Below are 19,620 nucleotides of genomic sequence, written 5' to 3' on the forward strand. Positions count from 1 at the left end.
GTGGCAATAACCCTTGGAAGTCAGAGGAGGTCACCTGTGTACCCCTGTCTCTCACCCAAAGATTTTGTTTTTGTTTTTCCTATAAATAGTGTATATCAAATTAAACATAGACATCATTTTCTGAACTGTATTCATGTGTTCACAGGCATGGAACCTGCATTCCAGAAGAGAAGACAAACTATAAGTGCATATACTATATCAAGTGGGTATAAGTGCTTTGGGGGTGGGGGGAAAGCAAATGCCTATGAAGATAGAGGTTGGAAAGTTTGATTTCAGATGGTATAGCTGAGGTCTCTTTTAGAGGTGACATTTGAACAGAGATCCTAACACAGAGAATATGTCATCAAAGTATCAGGGGAGTATGTTCCACCAAGCAGGAGCATGCTTCTTGTGTTCTCCAGAAGACCACTGTTGCTGGAGCGAAATGAATGAGAAAAAGGAACGCTAGCCAGAACACAATAGTTTCTACCTGTGGTAGAAACTGGACTTTGTTTGGAATACTAGAAAAATGTAAGCAGGTCATTAGCTTGAACACTATGTGAATCTATGAATAGCTTTTGATGGTGGAGAAGAGATAGAGAAGGTGAAATATGACTTACGAAGCTACTAAAGTCTCCTAGGTGAATAATAATATTGGCTTAGACCAGGGGTTGGCAAAGTTGGAAGACTGAAAAGCCAATCCTGTCCCTCACAACAATTCAAAAATATTTGAGAGCCTTATATATATTTTTTACAAATGAACTTACTCACCATTATCTGAATAATATCCTTTAATATTTTTCAATTTTACTTCAGAGGCACATGTACATACCAAAAGAGCCCCATATGGCTTGCGAGTCAGTTTGACAACCCTTGGATTAGACTCATATATAAAAGGCGAAGGTGTGTTAAAGTGGTCAGATTCATAATATGATTTGAAGGTACAGTTTTATAAGGCTATGAAAAGAACTAGATGTGAACTATGAAAGAGAGAAATGAAGAATGACCCTAATATTTCTGGTCTGAAAACCAGATGAATGAGAATCACTGTAGGAATAAGTTAGTGGGAGAAAACTCACAAGTTCAATTTTGAATGCTATGCTTGAGAAAGCTCATAAATATTCAAGTAAAAATAAATACATGGCCTAGGCAGTTGGATATTATGTATGGAACTCAAAGTAGAGGTTGAAGTGGAAGATAAGGATTTGGGAGACATTGATTGCAGGAATTTATTTGAAATGATGGGATTGTATCAGAGCCCTAGTGGCATAGTGGTTACAAGTAGGGCTGCTAACCACAAGGCCAGCAGTTCAAAACCACCAGCTGTTCCTCAGGAGAAAGATGAGTCTTTCTACTCAAAAGAGTTACAGTCTCAGAAACCACCAGTGGCAATTCTACTTTGTTCATTAGGGTCACTATGAGTTGGCACCGACTTGATGGCAGAGAGTTTGGTTTTTGGTATAGGATGAATGAAATCACCGGGGTGGTAAATCATAATAGTTTAGAGGAAAACATTTCTTGTATTTTTTCCATATTATATATCTACCACTTCACGGGTAATAAATGCTGGAATAGCCAATACCCTAAATAAAAGTAGTAGTTTTAAAGCCATATGTGTTATTTCAGTCTATCTTATGAAATCCAGAAATGATATCAACCATTAAAGATGTCTGCTAATGTCTCTTTTGTGCATCTGGTTCCTAAGATGACTTAACAATTTTCTTGGGCTTAAATTTTCACTTACACAACAATTATATGATGCTAAAGTTAGTATGATACACATTTCAGATGTAAAATCAATTTTGTATTCAACAGTTTAAACTATTTATCAACCTTCCACCAGTAGCTTACCCTAGGCCCCCTAATCTTCCTCCTGAGGAGCTGCTAATAGTTTTGAATGGCCAACCAGGCAGATCGTAGCCTAACATGTAACCTCTACAAGACAAGGGATCCAGTTTATATTATTGGGAAACACTAATCTGAGTAAAATACAGAAGGAAGAAAATTTCCACTTTTTAAAAAACAAACAGTTTAGAAAACACAAAAATTATTTCTTTAACTGAAGAGATTCAACATTTGCAATAATACTTTTTCCATTTATATTTTCCACTGCAGATCAAGCAAATACATGAATAGATATGTTCGTTTCAACATAGATTTAACTACTAATTTAATAAAAATAAATCAGAAGTCGATGGCCAAATTCAAGTCAATTTTAATAAAAAGGATAACTAAACATTTTAGAGAAATAATTTCTAGAAATGACAGTAAAGAGTCTCGAGTGAACTGTGATTATATATGTTTGTGAGAATAGTTTGTCATTTCTTTTAAACATCAAAGCAAAAATGATAAATTGTCAACATATAGGTAGATATTGTAGCTCTTGAGAAAAAAATTTTTCCAATATAGCATCAATAAAAGCTATAGTGGTAGAGTTATTAAGTCAATTTAGAAAAAATGTAAATATGCAAGTATTCAAGAAAAAATTACAGTAATAGAAAAAGACTGCGCCATCATTATTAGATACGGAAGTTGTTTTCTTGCTCTGTCTCTCTGAAGCATAAGGACATTTTGAAAATAAAATATGTGCAAGCTGCAAAAAAGTTTAGGGAGTACTCTGGTTTTCCTGCTAGAATGCAAATAAGTTTATTTTTGCCAAGAACTTCCTTTTTCCTCTTTGGCAGAGCTGTTCCTTCACTTTTCCTTTTTCTCCTGTGTAGCTTGCATCCACTAACCCACTGCCTAACCCCTTGGCTTGTTAGCTGTTAGTTCTCATGGAGTCGGTTTCAGGTCACGGAGACCCGGTGTGTTGTAGACATAACTATGTTCCATGGGGTTTTCAGGGAGTGATGTGCTGGAAACATATTTCACCTGCCAATGCAAGGATAATGCACCGAAGACCTAAATCCCTGAGCTTTCAAAGTAACTTTCCTGGTGCCTAATTAATTCATACTTTCACTCTAGATCTCTGCCACCAATCTTGTTTTTTTCCTTCTTCAATTTTGTTATTAGGGTGGAGCTAGTCAGCCTTTTCTACCTGCTTATTTCATTATTTGTTAGTATGGTGAGATTAGTTTTTAAAATATAATGGGAAAGTTCCATTCTCCACCAAAGAATCGATTTACATTCCTTATCACGAAGTATTTTTTGAGTACCTACCAAACATGGGCTTTCTACTTGTGTAGCGTTATCGTCCCGGAAACTCATAGGGACAGTTCGACTCTGTTCTGGAGGGTCACTATTAGTCAGCACTGAGTTGACAGCAGAGAGTTTCTTTTGTTGGTTATTTTACCATGTATCAGGAACTATGTTAATAAGTATTAACAGTACTAAATTAAAAGCAAAACAAACAAGATGAGTGTTCTCATGGAGCTTTTACTCTATAAGAAGGGAGCAAATCACACAAATAAGTGTAAAATTATAATTATGACAATGGAAATTAAGGAAGAGATACCTAGTGTTCTGAGAATCTATTCAGGTTGAATCTGACATTGTCTGAAGGGTTAAGGAAGAAACGAAATCTTCATTAGGAATTTGAGTGGGTAAGAGCTACCCTCATTAAGAGAAGGAAATGTTTCAGGCTGAAGAAATGGCTTCACTCACACGGAGGTGAGTGAGTGAAAGTATGCTTAGTGGTAAAAAGAAGGCAAGTATGATCGTGTTAAGGTGTTTCATCTATGTCCTAAAAGAAATTAGAGGCTAATGAAAAGTTTCTATCAGGAGAGGTGAAAAACTTTATGCAACTTGTTAAACGATAAGTCTAGTTGCACTATAGATACGGGATCAAACATGGACTTGGTTAGACAGCGAGGACACGATTCATGAAAGGTAAAGCAAATTAGAAAATGGCTAAAGGACATGAACAGAAATTTCCCAAGAAAGGACATTCAAACAGCAAACACATGAATGAGAAGATGCTCATGATTATTAACCATTACTCACTGCCATCAAGTCACTGTTGACTCAGGGACAGGGTCGAACCTACAGGATTGAGTAGAACTGCGCCCAGGGGTTTCCAAGACAGTAACTCTTTACCGAAGCAGAAAGCCCTGTCTTTCTCCCATAGAGTAGGAATGGTTTCAAACGGCTGACCTTGCTCTTATTAACCACTAGAGAGATGCAAATCAAAAGTTTATTGAAATATCATCTTATCCCAGTTAAATTGGCACTAAATAACAAAAAGATATAACAAATACCTGTGAGGATATGGTAACACTGAAGCCTCATTCATTGCTGGTGGAACTATAAAATAAACATTGTGGGAAATAGTATGCTGTTTCCCCCAAAGAACAGAAAGAGATCTACCTTATGATTCATCAATCATACTCCAAGTATACTCTGGAAACCCAATATCTAAGAGACATATGCACTCCTATGTTCACAGCAGCATAAGGATAAATACTCCTTTAGAAGAAATAAATACTTCCTTTAGATGAAGAACATACATAAAGAAAATACAGCAAGTTAAACTAAAGCATAGGTTCTGAAAACTTATTTGGCGTACTGCCCCCTTTTCAGAAAAAAATTACTCAGCATTCTCCTGACAATGAAACACGTACAGCCCATAACGCAGGATAAAGTACAGGTGTCTGCTTTTACAGCTTCACTGGATCCTTCCAGCCTCCTCAGAGGGTATGGTATCACTCTGAACTAGAGTGACAGTAGTAGAGATGCAGAAGAGTCCATAGAGTAGAGAAATATTTAAAAGCTAAAAAAAAAAAAAAAAAAGAAGGGTTGCCTACATTGTAAATAGGGAGAGAAAATGAACCCTATCAAGCTTCTGGGGTGCATAATTACATGAATGCTGGTTTTCACTGAGGAGAAATACTGTCATCCAAAGACAGTAAGTTGGTTTTGAACACATGAATGTAAAAGATATGTTCGGTATATAGGAATAGAGCTCACAGGAGAGATTTGCATTGGAGATACCAATTTACAAGTTATCTGCACTTAAGTATCCACCCCGCCCCGACCCCCTTTACACAATTATGGAACTTATTAGGGAAATAACAGCTTACACGATGCCCCAGTGGCACAGTGGGTTAAGCATTGGTCTGCCAACCTCAGTTCATTCTGCAGGTAAAAGATGAGACAAACTGCTTATAATGATAGACTCAGAAAACCTCTGGAAAAGTTCCACTCTGTCCCACAGTCACCAAGAGACAGAATCGATTTGATAGCAATGAGTAGGGTAACCAGTTACAATACAGGAACAGAAACAATGTAGGATACAGTACTTCAGTTAGGCAAACCTCTCATTTTCTCTCAATCATGAGGGCCTTTAGCCTCTGCTGTGTTCAGGCAAGTGTTGTAGGTGATTAAGGGACACATAAATATTGATTGCTACAGAAATGTGCAGATTGTCTGAGGAAAGAGCATACAACTAAGAGAAAGTGGGGCCTATGAGCAAACCTTGAGGAACTCCAACTCTACTGACTGAGTAGAGGATGATAGACCTGCAACGGAGAGAAAGAAGAGCATGTACAGAGATAGGAGAAAAACAAAGAAAATGTTATGTCATAGCATCAAAATAAAAGGAACTCAATAAAAGTATCATAAAAAGATAATGGTTAATAGTATCAAATGCATAAAATAGGAATCTTCTTCTCCATCCAAATAATTGATCACAATAAACATGGCTCTACTGTAAATTCTTATTTTCTAATTACTCATGTTTTTGGATACTTACTTAAAGTATTAATCATAAGGCCACTGCTGTCGTGAAATCTATTAGGACTGGCATTTATATCCGGAATCCTGCATGGCGGCCTGGCTGACATGGTCTGATATCCTGGGTTATAGTTCCCTGGATCAGGAGGAGGAGAACTGAGCTCTTCGTTTTCTGAGTCACTAGAACTATCCTCACTACTTGATGATGAAGAACTCTTGGAATCTGATGAACTATCACAACTACTCATCTGGTCCATTATACTAGCTTCTGCCTTCAGTTCTGAAAATAAAATAAAATAAAAACAGGTTAGAAAATACCTAACAATATTTAAGTGTATTTTCCCTGAGAAGTTCTTGATACGGAGTAAGACAAAGCATACATTTACAGAATTTAAACCATTTTATTTTAAAACTCTCTTTTAACATCAAGCCATATTTCAGTAGCAGGTTTTGAAAATGCAAAGAATTAAATGGCACAGACAATATCTAAATCTAAGTGCATATTCATCTATACCACTATATTTAAATATACAGGTGACACAATTTATATATATATTTCAGATTAAGGACCCTTCATTGGCCTATGATCCAACTTCCCAAGGTATTGTTTAACTTTTAGTTAAATTCTTACAAGTATTTTAAAAGTATTTATAAATATACAAACTTTGTTTCCAATAGTAGTTAATATATACAAATGTATGTGTACGTAAACTATTTTTAGCTTTACAGTATTTGTATATGTGTATATTTTTCTTTGTCATTAGAAAGAGCTATGCTTGCTTTTGTTTATGATGGGTGTGTAGTACTGTAATTCCTTCTGAGAACATGGGAGCTTACTATATTTTTCCTTAGTACCAAAAATGATGCAGAAAATATCCTTGTGTGATGGGAGCATAGATATGTTTATGGGGATATCTATCATCTATACATTTATCTGGAAGATCAGACTTTTTACTCCTGTAAACAGTTACAGTCTTCTATTGAATTACATGGTATGTAAATTACTTGCCAATAAAACTGTTGGGGGAAAAATAAAGGAGTTACAGTCTTGGAAATCCACGGGACAATTCTACTCTGTCCCACAGAGTCAGCATTGACTCAATGGCAGTGAGTTTGGCTTTTTGTTTATATACTTATCCAAATTTTACTATAATTTTCTGGAATATCAAGTCTTATTGCAGTTGTTAGGAGCTGTGGAGGCTATTTTTGACTGACAGCAATCCAGTGTAACGGCAGAACTGCCTCATAAGGTTTTCTAGGTTGTAATCTTTAATGCACAAAGACTTAGTGGCACAGTGGTTAAGAACTCCATGGCCAACAGAAAGATCATGATCTAACCCACAAGTAGCTTCAAAGGAGAAGAAGTGGCAATCTGCTTCTGTAAAGATCACAGCCCTGGAAACTGCCTAGGGCAGTTTTATTTTGTCCTTTTTTTAAAAAAATTAATTAATTTATTTATTTTAACAATTTATTGGGGCTGATACAATTCTTTTCACAGTTCATACATATACATACATCAATTGTAATAAAGCACATCTGTACAGTCTTTGCCTTAATCATTTTTTCTCTTTTCTTCTTTTACATTTTATTAGGGACTCAAACAACTCTTACCACAATCCATACATATACATACATCAATTGTATAAAGCACATCCATACATTCCCTGCCCCAATCATTCTCAAGGCATTTGCTCTCCACTTAAGCCCCTTGCATCAGGTCCTCTTTTTTTCCCCCCCTCCCTCCCCATTCCCCCCTCCCTCATATGCCCTTGGTAATTTATACATCGTTCTTTTGTCATATCTTGCCCTATCCGGAGTCTCCCTTCCCCCCTTCTCTGCTGTCCCTCTCCTAGGGAAGAGGTCACATGTGGATACTTGTAATCAGTTCCCCCTTTCCAACCCACTCACCCTCCACTCTCCCAGCATCGTCCCTCACACCCTTGGTCCTGAAGGTATCATCCACCCTGGATTCCCTGTACCTCCAACCCTCATATGTACCAGTGTACAGCCTCTGTCCTATCCAGCTCTGCAAGGTAGAATTCGGATCATGGTAGTTGGGGGGAGGAAGCATACAGGATCTGGGGGAAAGCTGTGTTCTTCATCGATACTACCTCACACCCTAATTAACCCATCTCCTCTCCTAAACCCCTCTATGAGGGGATCTCCATTGGCCGACACTTGGGCCTTGGGTCTCCACTCTGCACTTCCCCCTTCATTTAATATGATATATATACACATATATACACATACATATATACATATACACATATATACACATACATACATACACACACTTATATCGTTTTGTTTATTTTTTGCATGATGCCTTATACCTGGTCCCTTGGGCACATCGTGATCGCACTGGCTGGTGTGCTTCTTCCATGTGGGCTTATTTGCTTCTGAGCTAGATGGCCGCTTGTTCACCTTCAAGCCTTTAAGACCCCAGACACTATCTCTTTTGATAGCCGGGCACCATCAGTTTTCTTCACCACATTTGCTTATGCACCCATTTGTCTTCAGCGATCCTATCATGGAGGTGTGCAGTCAATGATATGATTTTTTGTTCTTTGATGCCTGGTAACTGATCCCTTTGGGACCACTCAATCACACAGGCTGGTGTGTTCTTCCATGTGGACTTTGTTGCTTCTGAGCTAGATGGCCGCTTGTTTATCTTCAAGCCTTTAAGACCCCAGTCACTATCTCTTTTGATAGCCGGGCACCATCAGCTTTCTTCACCACATTTACTTGTTCACCCACTTTGGCTCCAGCCATTGTGTCGGGAGAGTGAGCATTATAGAGTTCCAATTTAATAAAAGAAGGTATTCGTGCATTGAGGGAGTGTTTGAGTAGAGGCCCAAGGTCCTTCCGCCACCTTAATACTTGACCTATAAATATAGACACATAGATCTATTTCCCCATCCTCCTATATATATTTGCATGTACATGTCTTTGTCTAGACCTCCATGAATGCCCTTTGACTCCTAGCTCTTTCCTCCATCTCCCTTGACCTTCCTCCTGCCCTACTACCATGCTTCATTTTATTTTGTCCTTTATTGACAATACAAATTGGAGTAAACTAGACAACAAGTGGTTTGATCTTTATGGAAGCAAATAATTTGGTCTTTTCTCCTGAAGCATTGGGAGGGTTTGAAGTCTTTGGTTATCAGCCAAATGCTTAACTGTTGCACCCAAACGGATTCTTTTTATTTGAACAATTATCACTAAGGAAGAATAATAATAACATAACAAACCTTTATATGGTATCCATGTGCTAGACACTGTTCTCAGTGCTTTACATATAAAATCACTATTTTAAAGAAAAAAATTGAAGGAACATGCTAGACCAACATTACAAGTTGGAGTTATTCCATTACAAATGGAGTTCCAGCTTATACAATGTTAGATCATCAAGAAAGCTTTATTTTTTTCTTTTAAAATCATTTTATTGGGGGCATGTACAACTCTTATCACAATCCATACATCCATCGTGTCAAGCACATTTGTGCATTTGTTGCCGTCATCATTCTCAAAACATTTTCAAGAAAGCTTTCTTTGGAACATGTTGATTTATCTTTGTAGATCTCTTTGCCCTGAATTATAGGTCAATGTAATGTTTTTATTAAGGTTTTTGCTAAAAAAGCCACTACATAGGGCAATTGTTATCTAAACTGTAAAATTATTGTTATGACACTGTCTAATTCAATGCCTACTAGAACAGATTCCATATTATGAATCTCTTTAGAATTCAGTAGATTCTTAAAATCCTTCTGTTAGATGTTACTTGTGCCTTCATTTTTGTTTTCATGGCTAGGAAGATAAGAGCTAAATTTAATATTTAATAATTAGCACATTTGCCTCTTTTTCCCTTCAACATTTGGCTTTCTGTTCTTGTATTTTATTATATGAGTAACGATGAGGAAGAGCACTCCAAATTATAACTCTAGACCTAAGATGGTAGCCATTCTAAGGCCTGGGACTAAAACTTCATTATGAATCAGAAGTAACTTCTACATCAGAAATGTAGTCTGCCATTTCTGTAATTCTCCACTGTACCATGAGAAAATTAGTTGGTAAACAATTTCAGAGAAGAACGTAATTTTGTTTGTTGCTTCTGAAGTCTTGTCCAAAACAATTCTCCTCACAAACGCTTACTTGAAATACACTTTAGAATTACACATGTCGACCCTGCAGTGGAGCATATTGGGCGTCATGACTGACTCCAGGCCCAAACCCCAAACAGCCTCAGATTACACTCACTGCCATGGAGGTGACTGCAACTCATGGCAACTCTAATGGGCAGAGCAGAAGTCCCCCGTGGGTTTCCAAGACTACAAATGAAAATATTTACTTAATATTTATTAGTAGCTTCTTCTAAAGGGAGATCATATTCACTTAGATTTTACCTCTTTCAATATCATCCATTGGAGATTCTGGGGACATCTTGTCTTTGGATGGAGAATATTTTACAAAATTTGGAGTCCTAGTTGAATTCCGTATTTGTTGCTGCTGTTGCTCTATACGAGACTGAATTTTACTGCTTCCTTCAACTCTGCAGTTAAGGATATCACAGGTCAAAAAGTATTACATCAATGTGTCAGTAATTTAATCTTACAACATACTTAAGATTGACCACCTATTCTTTTCCCTAGAAATCTTTAGGATGATGTTAAAGAATGAAAACACCAATTTCTTATTTGACAAACATTTACTGCCCTATACACAGGGTTCACTGAAGGATACAAATATGAACCGAACCCAAATCACCATTCGGAAGACAGGACATAAAAAATTAAAAACAAGAGAAATATAAATGTATATTAGAAGTACAATGTATTTCCTAAATTATAAAATTATCATCCCTATTCAAATTAAGGGGGTCTAACAATGCAGCAATTAAAACACTCAACCACTAACCAAAAGATCTTCTGTTTGAAACCACCAGTTGTTCCCTGGAAGAAAGCCATTGCAATCTCTCCGTACAGCTCACAGCCTTAGAAACGCCATGGGGTATTTCTACTCTATCTACAGGATTGGTATAAGTCTGAATGAGTCAGCAGCAATGGGTTTGCGGTTCAAATTAAATTACATCCATTCATAACCTTAGACATGTTACTAAAACAGTTTCGTATACTTTTCTTTCAAGAACTTAAAGACTAGAGTGGTTGTTAGGTGCTGTTAGGTCAGTTCTGACTCATAGTGACCATATGTACAACAGAACAAAACACTACCTAGTCCTGCCCCATCCTCATAGTTGGTCCTATCCATGAGCCCATTGTGGCTGTCACTGTGTCAATTGAGCTCATTGAGGATCTTATTCTTTGTCTCTGACTCTCCACTTAACCAAGTTTGATGTTCTTCCCTGGAGACTGGCCCCTACTGACAACCTGTCCAAAGTATGAGAGACAAAGTCTCACCAACCTTACTACTAAGGAGCACTCTGGCTGTACTTCTTCCAATACAAATTTGTTTATTGTTCTAACAATCCATAATTGATGAAAGGGCTTAAAAATTCAGAGAAAAATGGAATTAAAGATAATGAAAATTTTTAAGTCCCCTTGTAGTTAGTATTTGTCACCACCACAACCCAACATTATTGATGCTTCTCCAATCTTTATTCATTGCCCAGATTTCATATGCATATGATGTAGCTAAAAGTACTGTGATTTGAGTCAGACATATCATGGTTTTAAAATGACATCTTTGCTTTTTAACATATTTTTGAGATCTTTTGCTCTGGAGCCCTAGCAGTGTACTAGTTTCGTGTTGAGCTGTGATCTCAAGGTCCACAGTTTGAAACCACTAGCCACTCCTCGGGAGAAAGACGGGGCTCTAGTCCTGTAAAAGTGGTAGTCTAGCAAGCCCACGGGGGCAGTTCTACCCTGTCCTACAGGGTTTCAATGAGTCAGCATAGGCTCAATGGCAGTGAGTTTACAGAGCATATGAGACTACTGGAATACATCATCTAATGTCTTAAATGCAACTTCCAAGGATGTTTATTGAGCATCCAAGTAAAATTAAATATGTGATCACTTCAATATGTTCTCCCTTTATCATGAATATTGCTTATTGGTCCAGTTGTGAGGGCTTTAGTTTTCTTTATGTTAGTGTAATCCATATTGGAGACTGTCATCTTTGATCTGTATCAGTAAATGCTTCAAGCCCTCTTCACTTTCAACAAATAGGATTGTGTTATCTGCATATCACAGGTTAAGAAGTCTTCCTCCAACCTTGATACCATGTTCGTCTCCATACACATCAGCTTCTTGGATTATTTGCTCAAAAAACAATCTAAGTAAGCATGGTGAAAGGACACAACCCTAATGCACATCTTTCCTGATTTTAAACCACATAGGATCTCCCATGGTTTACGTACAGGTTTTAAATGAGCAGAATTTCTAGTCACTAATAGTTGTTCTGGTGCCACAGTTGCTTATGTGCTGGACTGTTAACTGAAGGTTAATGGTTCAAATCCACCAGTGGCCCTTGCAAGGGAAATGGTGTGGCAGTCTGCTTCTGTAAAGATCAGAACAGCCATGGAGCAGTTCTCATAGGCTTATTATGAGTTATAATTGTCTTGAGAGCAACAAGTAATTTCTGTGAGGTCTCTCACAAAGTATATAGAATTTTACTTTTTTCTTCATTCCCTCTTTAAAAATTATGGTGTCCTTCATATTTGTTTCCAACACTTTCATGGTTTTCAGTTTCTATGTTGGATTGTTTCAAAACAGAGCTAAAATATGTTAAATTATGATTTAAAAATTAAAAGAGGTCACCAGTGTCATCAAGACAATATACTGATTTCTTGTCTGTTGCTGTCATGTCAGTTCCCCCAAATGGCAACCCAGTGGGCACCAAAAACTGCTTCACAGGGTTTTCAGGGCTGTGGCCTTTTGAGAGCAGATCAACCGGCTTGCCTCCAATCAAAGACAATCCCTCTCATCCCTTTAGATCCAGAGCATTTTTTGTTTATATAGTGTGTGTAGGTTTTAGAGCAAAAACAAAAACCCACTTCTGTCATGTGCTACAGACACCCTAAAGTACAGAGTAGAACTGCTCCATAGGGTTTCTGAGGCTGTATAGTAGTTACATAATCTGGAGTCAATTTGGGACTTGGGAGGATTAAGAGTGAAAGGGTGGAGTCTAGTCTGTCAATCGGGTCATAGCCAATGAGGCCTCAGTGTGAGAATGGCCTTCTCCTGAGGATTCTGGGAATTCCTGTATGTCCTCCTTAGAGGCTGGAGACACATTCTCTCTTTGCTGACTCCCTGAAAGATGCTCTATTAACAAAACACATGGCACTACGCTGATAAACTCTATGCCCTGGAATTGGAGGAGCCACATGGAGACCCCGGCTAGTGCTGAGATGCTTCTACTGCCACTGGATCCAAAAGATTTTATAACCACTGGCCTGGGACCTTCCTGAATTCGGCATCATTGCATGTGTGTTGTGACTCTGAAGAGGACTTTATAGATTGGTATTGGACATATGGGTTAATATTGGACTTATGGACTTGATCTGGACTGGGCTGGGGTGTTTTCTCAATATTCAACTGCTCTTGTATGGAAAGCTCGTTCTCATATACCTATGAGTGTCTCTGCATTTGTTTCTCTATAGTCAACCCAGACTAACACAGGCTGTAAATCTTTATAGAAGCTAATGGTCTCATCTTTCTCCCAACATTGAACCCACTGCGCCATGCTTAGATTACGTGGTTGTTAGTTAAATATGCAGTTAACAACCCCAGCTAGTTCCACAAAGGATTTGAGATGACTAAATTTTCTTACTGGCTTTTTCAATGGTATGGTATAGTCTATGAACACAATTAAAATGGACTTTTTGGAAACCTAAGGTACAACCATTGGTCTCTCCTGATCTGGATCAAATAATAATGAAGAAACTAAAAGATTCCAGGAAATAATCCAAAGACTGGACAGACCACATGAACCCAGATACCACAACCCTGAGACCAGAACTAAGTGGTTTCCAACAACCACTACTGACTGCTCTGGAAGGGGACATATTAAAAAGTGCTGGCTAGAGTGGGAGGAAAGGTGCAACAAAACACAAAACAACAATCAATCAATCAATCAATCAATCAATATAAGGCTTACTAGTCTGATAGAGATTAGTGGAACACCATAGGCTACATGAACTTCAGACACACTCAACTTTTTGCTAAAGGGCAGATAAAACTTTAGAGGGCACAATGGCATTAAACTCACTGCCATCAGTCAGTGCTGACTCGTTGTGAACCCTGTGGGTTTCTAAGATTGTAACAGTTTACTGGAGTAGAAAGCCCAGTCTTTGTCTTTCTCCTGAGGAAGCTGCTGGCGGTTTCAGATTGCTGGCCAAGAGGAACACAGCCCAACTGGAACCACTACACTACCAACGGTCCTTAAAGAAGTACATTTCCTTAGGAGTCAACCACATAAGATCAAGAGAGCAGCATTTGTTCAGTGATAGTTAAGGTGGGAAGGAATTGGAAAGGACAAATCGAAATGGTAAGCACAGGGAGAAAGTGCTGTTATGTTGTGAAAATTGCAACCAATGCCACAAAACAAAATGTGCATGACTTGTTGAAGGGAAAACCAGTTTGCTTGGTAAACGTCCATGCCAAAAATAATAAAAAGTTAAAAATAAATAAAATACAAGCTTATTTGTTTACTTATTAATTTGTAAACTTATTATTCATTGAGAGTTAATACATATATCATATGATTTCATAGTTCAGTCACGTCAAGCAGAATTGTACAATGGCTACCACAATGTTTCCAAACATTCCTTTTCTTCTTGACCTCCTTGACATCATCTCTAACTGACCCCCACCCACCCCCACCACTGTACCACCCCACCCTCCAAAAAACCCTTTTTCTCCTTGCTGGCCCTATAAATTCATTAATCCTGAGTTTCATACACCAAAACACAGAGGAACATGTGACACAACTTCAAGTGGGTGACCTCATATGACATAACATCTTTGAGATATGCCCTAACATGAACAAACAAAACAAAAATACAGAAAATGTTGAAAACCAAATCAGGTCCAGCATGTATCAACTGACAAGGTTTTAACTGTTCAAGTCAGATTTATGCCTTTATCTTCTATACTAATCTCTCCCACCCACTCTGTTTAGTAACCACTTTCCTCACATCCCTCAGAATGGATACAGGAGATCACTGGAGACTTATTTCCTAAGTAGTTCCCACAAATGAATCTTAGGCTCCCACTGTCACCAACAGCCCTCTGCAAACCAGCTTCTCACAATTTTGGCTCTGATACTAACCCCTCCTTTGACTTCGGATTATATGATTTATTATCCTTCGGTGATTAATGATGGTGTGGTTCTTCCACGCGGACTTAGTTGACAACTCACTTAAATAGCTGCTTGTTTGGAGACAACTCTTTAACACCCCAGATGCTATTTAAGCTGATAGCTGGGCACTATCTAATTTCTTCACCTCATTTTGTTTTTAAGGCTAGTATTTGTGCAGTAAACTTTTCTTTTTCTAAAGCTTTATATATTTTAGGTGCTCATTAAACATTTCCTAATGAAGACTAAATTATTTTGAAGAAAATATAATGGCTCAGCAAAATTCAATCAAACGATACAGAATAAAAGGTATGCCTATCTACAGAAAACATTCAGAAGCATAACAAACTTTCATAAATGGAGAAGTGATAAAAGCTTCTTGCTAAGGAATTGCACCAAATTTAAATTTGGAAAAAATCAAAATATTTTTATACACAGAAATAGCCAACCATCTGATTTAATTCAATAACACTTTTTTGCTGATATGTAGGAGTTGATAAATCATTTTATGAAACAACATACCTTGTTTTCTTCACAGTGATGTTGCTGCTGAGTTTTTCTAGTCGACATTCTCCAGTGTCATGGTTAATAATCAATACGCATTCTTTTAAGTAAGGTTTCTTGGAACCTTTGAAAACAGTTACTGGTGGAGTTGAACCCTGTTTAAAAAGTTAATCATCATTCCTTGAAATTTACCATAAACTGTCTTTAAGATCTCCTAGTCCTGCGTTTCTTAATGTTACACTTCAAGTCCCCTATCTAGATGAACTTAGTGTGAAACTAAGGAATGTAATAAAAAAAAAGAAACAGAGGGTGAGGTGACAAAACTACATCCCTGAAAAGGGGGAACTGAGAAGACACTTGCTTTGAACCTTTTTAAAAAAATGCTTTACTGAAATATTTTGGCCACTTGGGATACAGTTTTAATACAAGTAATACAGTTTACAGAGTAAGGAAGCGAATCCCTGAATCATAATCCCTATCATTCCTTCTTCCTTACTGCTTTAAAAACTTTGGTTTTAAAATCTGGTACTTTCTTCCTTTTTCTTCTTTTTTAAAAAATCTACTACTTAAAGTGGAATCTCCCCTATGTATATTAAGAAAAATACATCTATGGAAGAGCACCTATTACACTGAATCCAACGATTAATTTTAGCACCATTAAAAGTGGGACAACTGAATTGTATATGCTTCATTGTGTGACAGAAGAGAACCCCACAGTGCCATCTATGAGGTATTCTTTCCTTGAAAACAAAACAAAAAGAATCTTTCAAGTCCTGAGTTACAATGACCAGTTTATAGTAAATAGGAGGGATGGAGGAACAAGCTAATTAATTCTAGGATGAATTAGTTCAAAATCCAGAATGAGTATATACAGTAGGACAAGTGACCTGGCTTCTCCTGAAAAATAATGGCATAAAAAAGGGGAAGAGATTTTTATAGAAAAAAAAAGAGAGATTTAAGAAACAAATACAATATAGGAATCTTATTTGGATTCTGTTTAGGAAAATAAAAACTGAAAATATTCTATTGTGTTATCATGAAAAAATATATAAGGATCAGATATTACATACTCTGATAGGTGATATAAACTGGTGCTCCAAAACCGAACGCATTTCCATAGAGCCCATTCAGACTCATAGGACAGAGTATAACTGCCCCACAGGTTTCCAAGGCTTTATGAAAGCAGATGGTTATATCTTTTTCCTGTGGAGCGGCTAGTGGACTTGAACAGTCAACCTTTCTGTTAGCAGCTGGGTAGCTTAACTGCATCATCAGATTCTGTGATAAGATGGTACTGAAGTAAAAATGTTCTTATAATTTAGAGATACATACTTAAAAGCATTTTGTGTGAAATACCATGTCTGGAATTTTCTGCGGAAAAAAATATGGTAAGAGATTAAGACAAGATTAGTTAAATGTTAGTAATTGTTGAATTTCAGTGAAAGGTTAATGGAAGTTACACTGTTCTGTTTTCCATTATGAGAGGATGCAGACACCTAGATCATTACTAATAACCTAGATATCGGTGTTTTCTCTACCCTCTATCCCTAACTCCCCAATCCTGAAATGAATTTATCATTCCCTTATATAGACATACGTATGTCTAAACAAGATGTTGTTTATGTTTGCTACTTGTTGTTATACTTGCTACTTTTTGAACTTTATAAGTATTTATCTTAAAATTGTTAAATGCCAATTATAATTTTGTCAAATGTAATAGTACTTGTAGGTCAAAAGGGAAGTTACTCGTTAGACATTTAACCAATGACCACTAAGAGGAGTAAAAGGAATCCTGGCAGTGCAATGGTTAAGAGCTCAACTAACGGAAAGGTTGGCATCAAAGCCACTCAGTGACCCCAGAGAAGAAACATTTACTCCCATAAAGATTATAGCCTAGAAAGCCTTATGGAGTAGTTCCACTCTGTCACATGGGATCATTATGAGTCAAAATCAACCTGATGGCCCCTAACAATAGGAGTATGAAACAGATTTAGTGATTGAGAATGCCATAAAAAGGTATGGGCTAGACACTTCTAAGAATTAGAGGGTGTTCTAACAATCCAGCCTTCTGTGATGCTCACCTTCCCGACATGATCGCTGAAGACAAAATAGGTGCATGCATGCGAAAATGTGGTGAAGAAAGCTGATGGTGCCGGGCTATCAAAAGATATAGCGTCTGGGGTCTTAAAGCCTTGAAGATAAACACGTGGCCATCTAGTCCAGAAGCAACAAAGCCCACATGGAAGAAGCACACCAACCTGCGTGGTCATGGGTGTAGATGGGATCAGGTATCAGGCATCTAAGACTCAGAATAAAACCATACCCAATGTAAATGAGGAAGGTCATGGAGTGGAGACCCAATGCCCATCTTTAGACAATTGGGCATCCCCTCACAGAGGGGTCACAGGGAAGCGATACAGTCAGGATGCAGTCTAGCACCGAAGAAACACACAACTTTCCTCTAGCTCTTTGGTGCTTCCTTCCCCCCACTATCATAACTTAAATTCTACTTTACAAAACGGATTAGAACAGAGTAGGCACACTACTACAGATAAGAGCCTGCAACACACAAGGAATCCAGGATAGATAAAGCCCTTAGGGCCAACAAGGAGAGTAGAGATACCAGGAGGATTAGGGGAGCGTGGGGCGGGGGGGGGGGCAAAAGGAGGATATGGGAAAAATAATCTGTAACTTATCAAGGGTTTGTGAGGGAGGGTGGGTGGGTGAGGGAAGAAGAAATGGGGAGCTGATATCAGGGGCTCAAGTGGGAAGAGAATGCTTTGAAAATGATGAAGGTGGCATGTGTGTCAATGTGCTTGACACACTGGAAGAATGTATGGATTGTGATAAGAGATGTAAGAGCCTCCAATAAAAGTATTTAAAAAAAGAATTATCGGGAATGGGGGGAGATGAATCGGAATCATAATTTTTTAATCACTCCTCTAAACAGGAGATCTAGTGGTGCAGTGGTTAAATGCTTAGATAATAACCAAAAGGTTGGTGGTTTGAACCCGCCAGTCATCAGTAGGAGAAAGATGCTTTCACAAAGGTTTTAGTCTTGGAAATTCTATAAGGCTGATCTATCTGTCCGGAGGAGCCCTAGGATCCCTGTTGGTTAAATATTGTAGTGCTAGCTACAAGGTTAGTGATTCTAGACCACCAGTAATTCCACGGGAGAAATCTGAGACTCGTCTGTTCCTGTAAAAGTTTATGGTCTCAGAAGTGCTACATAGGGCCATTATGAGTTGGCAGATATCTGGTAGCATTGAATTTGGGCTTGGTATGCTAGCCTATCAGGATTGGAGGAACACATTAACAATCTTCGAAAAGCACATAACACAACCTTGCTTGCTGAAAGTGAGGAGGACTTGAAGTACTTGATGATGAAGATCAAGGATTACAGCCTTCAGTAGGGATTATAACTCAAGGTAAAGAAGGCAAAAACCCTCATGACTGGACTAATAGGTAACATCATTAATGGGGAAACGGTTGAAGTTGTCAAGGATTTTGTCTTGCTTGGACCCACAGTCAATGCTAATGGAAACAGCAGTCAAAATATAGAACTATGTTGCACATGGATGGGGACATGTCTAGAGCTGCATTAGACATCTTTAAAGTATTGAAAAGCATTGATGTTACTTTGGATCTAAGGTGCCCCTGACCCAAACCATGGTATTTTCAATTGCTTCAAATATATGTGAAAGTTGGACACTGAAATAAGTAAGACTGAAAAGAATAAATGCACTTGAATTGTGGTCCTGGAGAAGAATATTGAAAGTACTATGGACTGCTAAAAGGACAAAGCAATCTGTCTTGGGGGAAGTAGGTTCACAATGCCCCTTAGAGGTAAGAATGACAAGACGTTGTCTCATGTACACTGGACATGTCAAGTAGAGGGGCAGTGAAAAAGAGGAAAGCCCTCAAGGAGATGGATTCATTTCATGGCTGCAACAATGGACTCAGAATAGGAACAATTTTGAAGATGGCGCAGGACTGGGCAGTGTTTTGTTCTGTTGTGCATAAGGTCAATGTGACTTGGAACTGACTCAATGGCACCTACAACATGCTGTCCTTTAGAGCTGCTATGAGATGCAAGTGACTCAGTAGCAACAGGTTAAGACTAACGTGATCTACAGAAATCAAGTATGCATGGCA

At 38.0% G+C, this 19,620-nt stretch overlaps 1 protein-coding gene across 2 annotated transcripts in view; it reads right to left on the bottom strand.

Annotated features, from left to right (window-relative positions):
* EAF2 (ELL associated factor 2) overlaps nucleotides 1-19,620 on the bottom strand; it is a 44,257-nt gene that overhangs the window by 1,477 nt on the left and 23,160 nt on the right. The window contains exons 3-6 of one of the 2 annotated variants that reach the window (XM_075556337.1): nucleotides 15,484-15,620; nucleotides 10,053-10,198; nucleotides 5,669-5,929; nucleotides 5,392-5,435 (exon numbers count right to left, since the gene is read on the bottom strand). In XM_075556337.1, the coding sequence (XP_075412452.1) occupies nucleotides 5,392-5,435; nucleotides 5,669-5,929; nucleotides 10,053-10,198; nucleotides 15,484-15,620 (588 nt within the window). The remainder of the gene's footprint in view (nucleotides 1-5,391; nucleotides 5,436-5,668; nucleotides 5,930-10,052; nucleotides 10,199-15,483; nucleotides 15,621-19,620) is intronic. The other variant, XM_075556338.1, reaches the window with a different exon arrangement.

Source organism: Tenrec ecaudatus, chromosome 8, assembly GCF_050624435.1.
Source record: "Tenrec ecaudatus isolate mTenEca1 chromosome 8, mTenEca1.hap1, whole genome shotgun sequence".
Taxonomy (NCBI): Eukaryota; Metazoa; Chordata; class Mammalia; order Afrosoricida; family Tenrecidae; genus Tenrec; species Tenrec ecaudatus.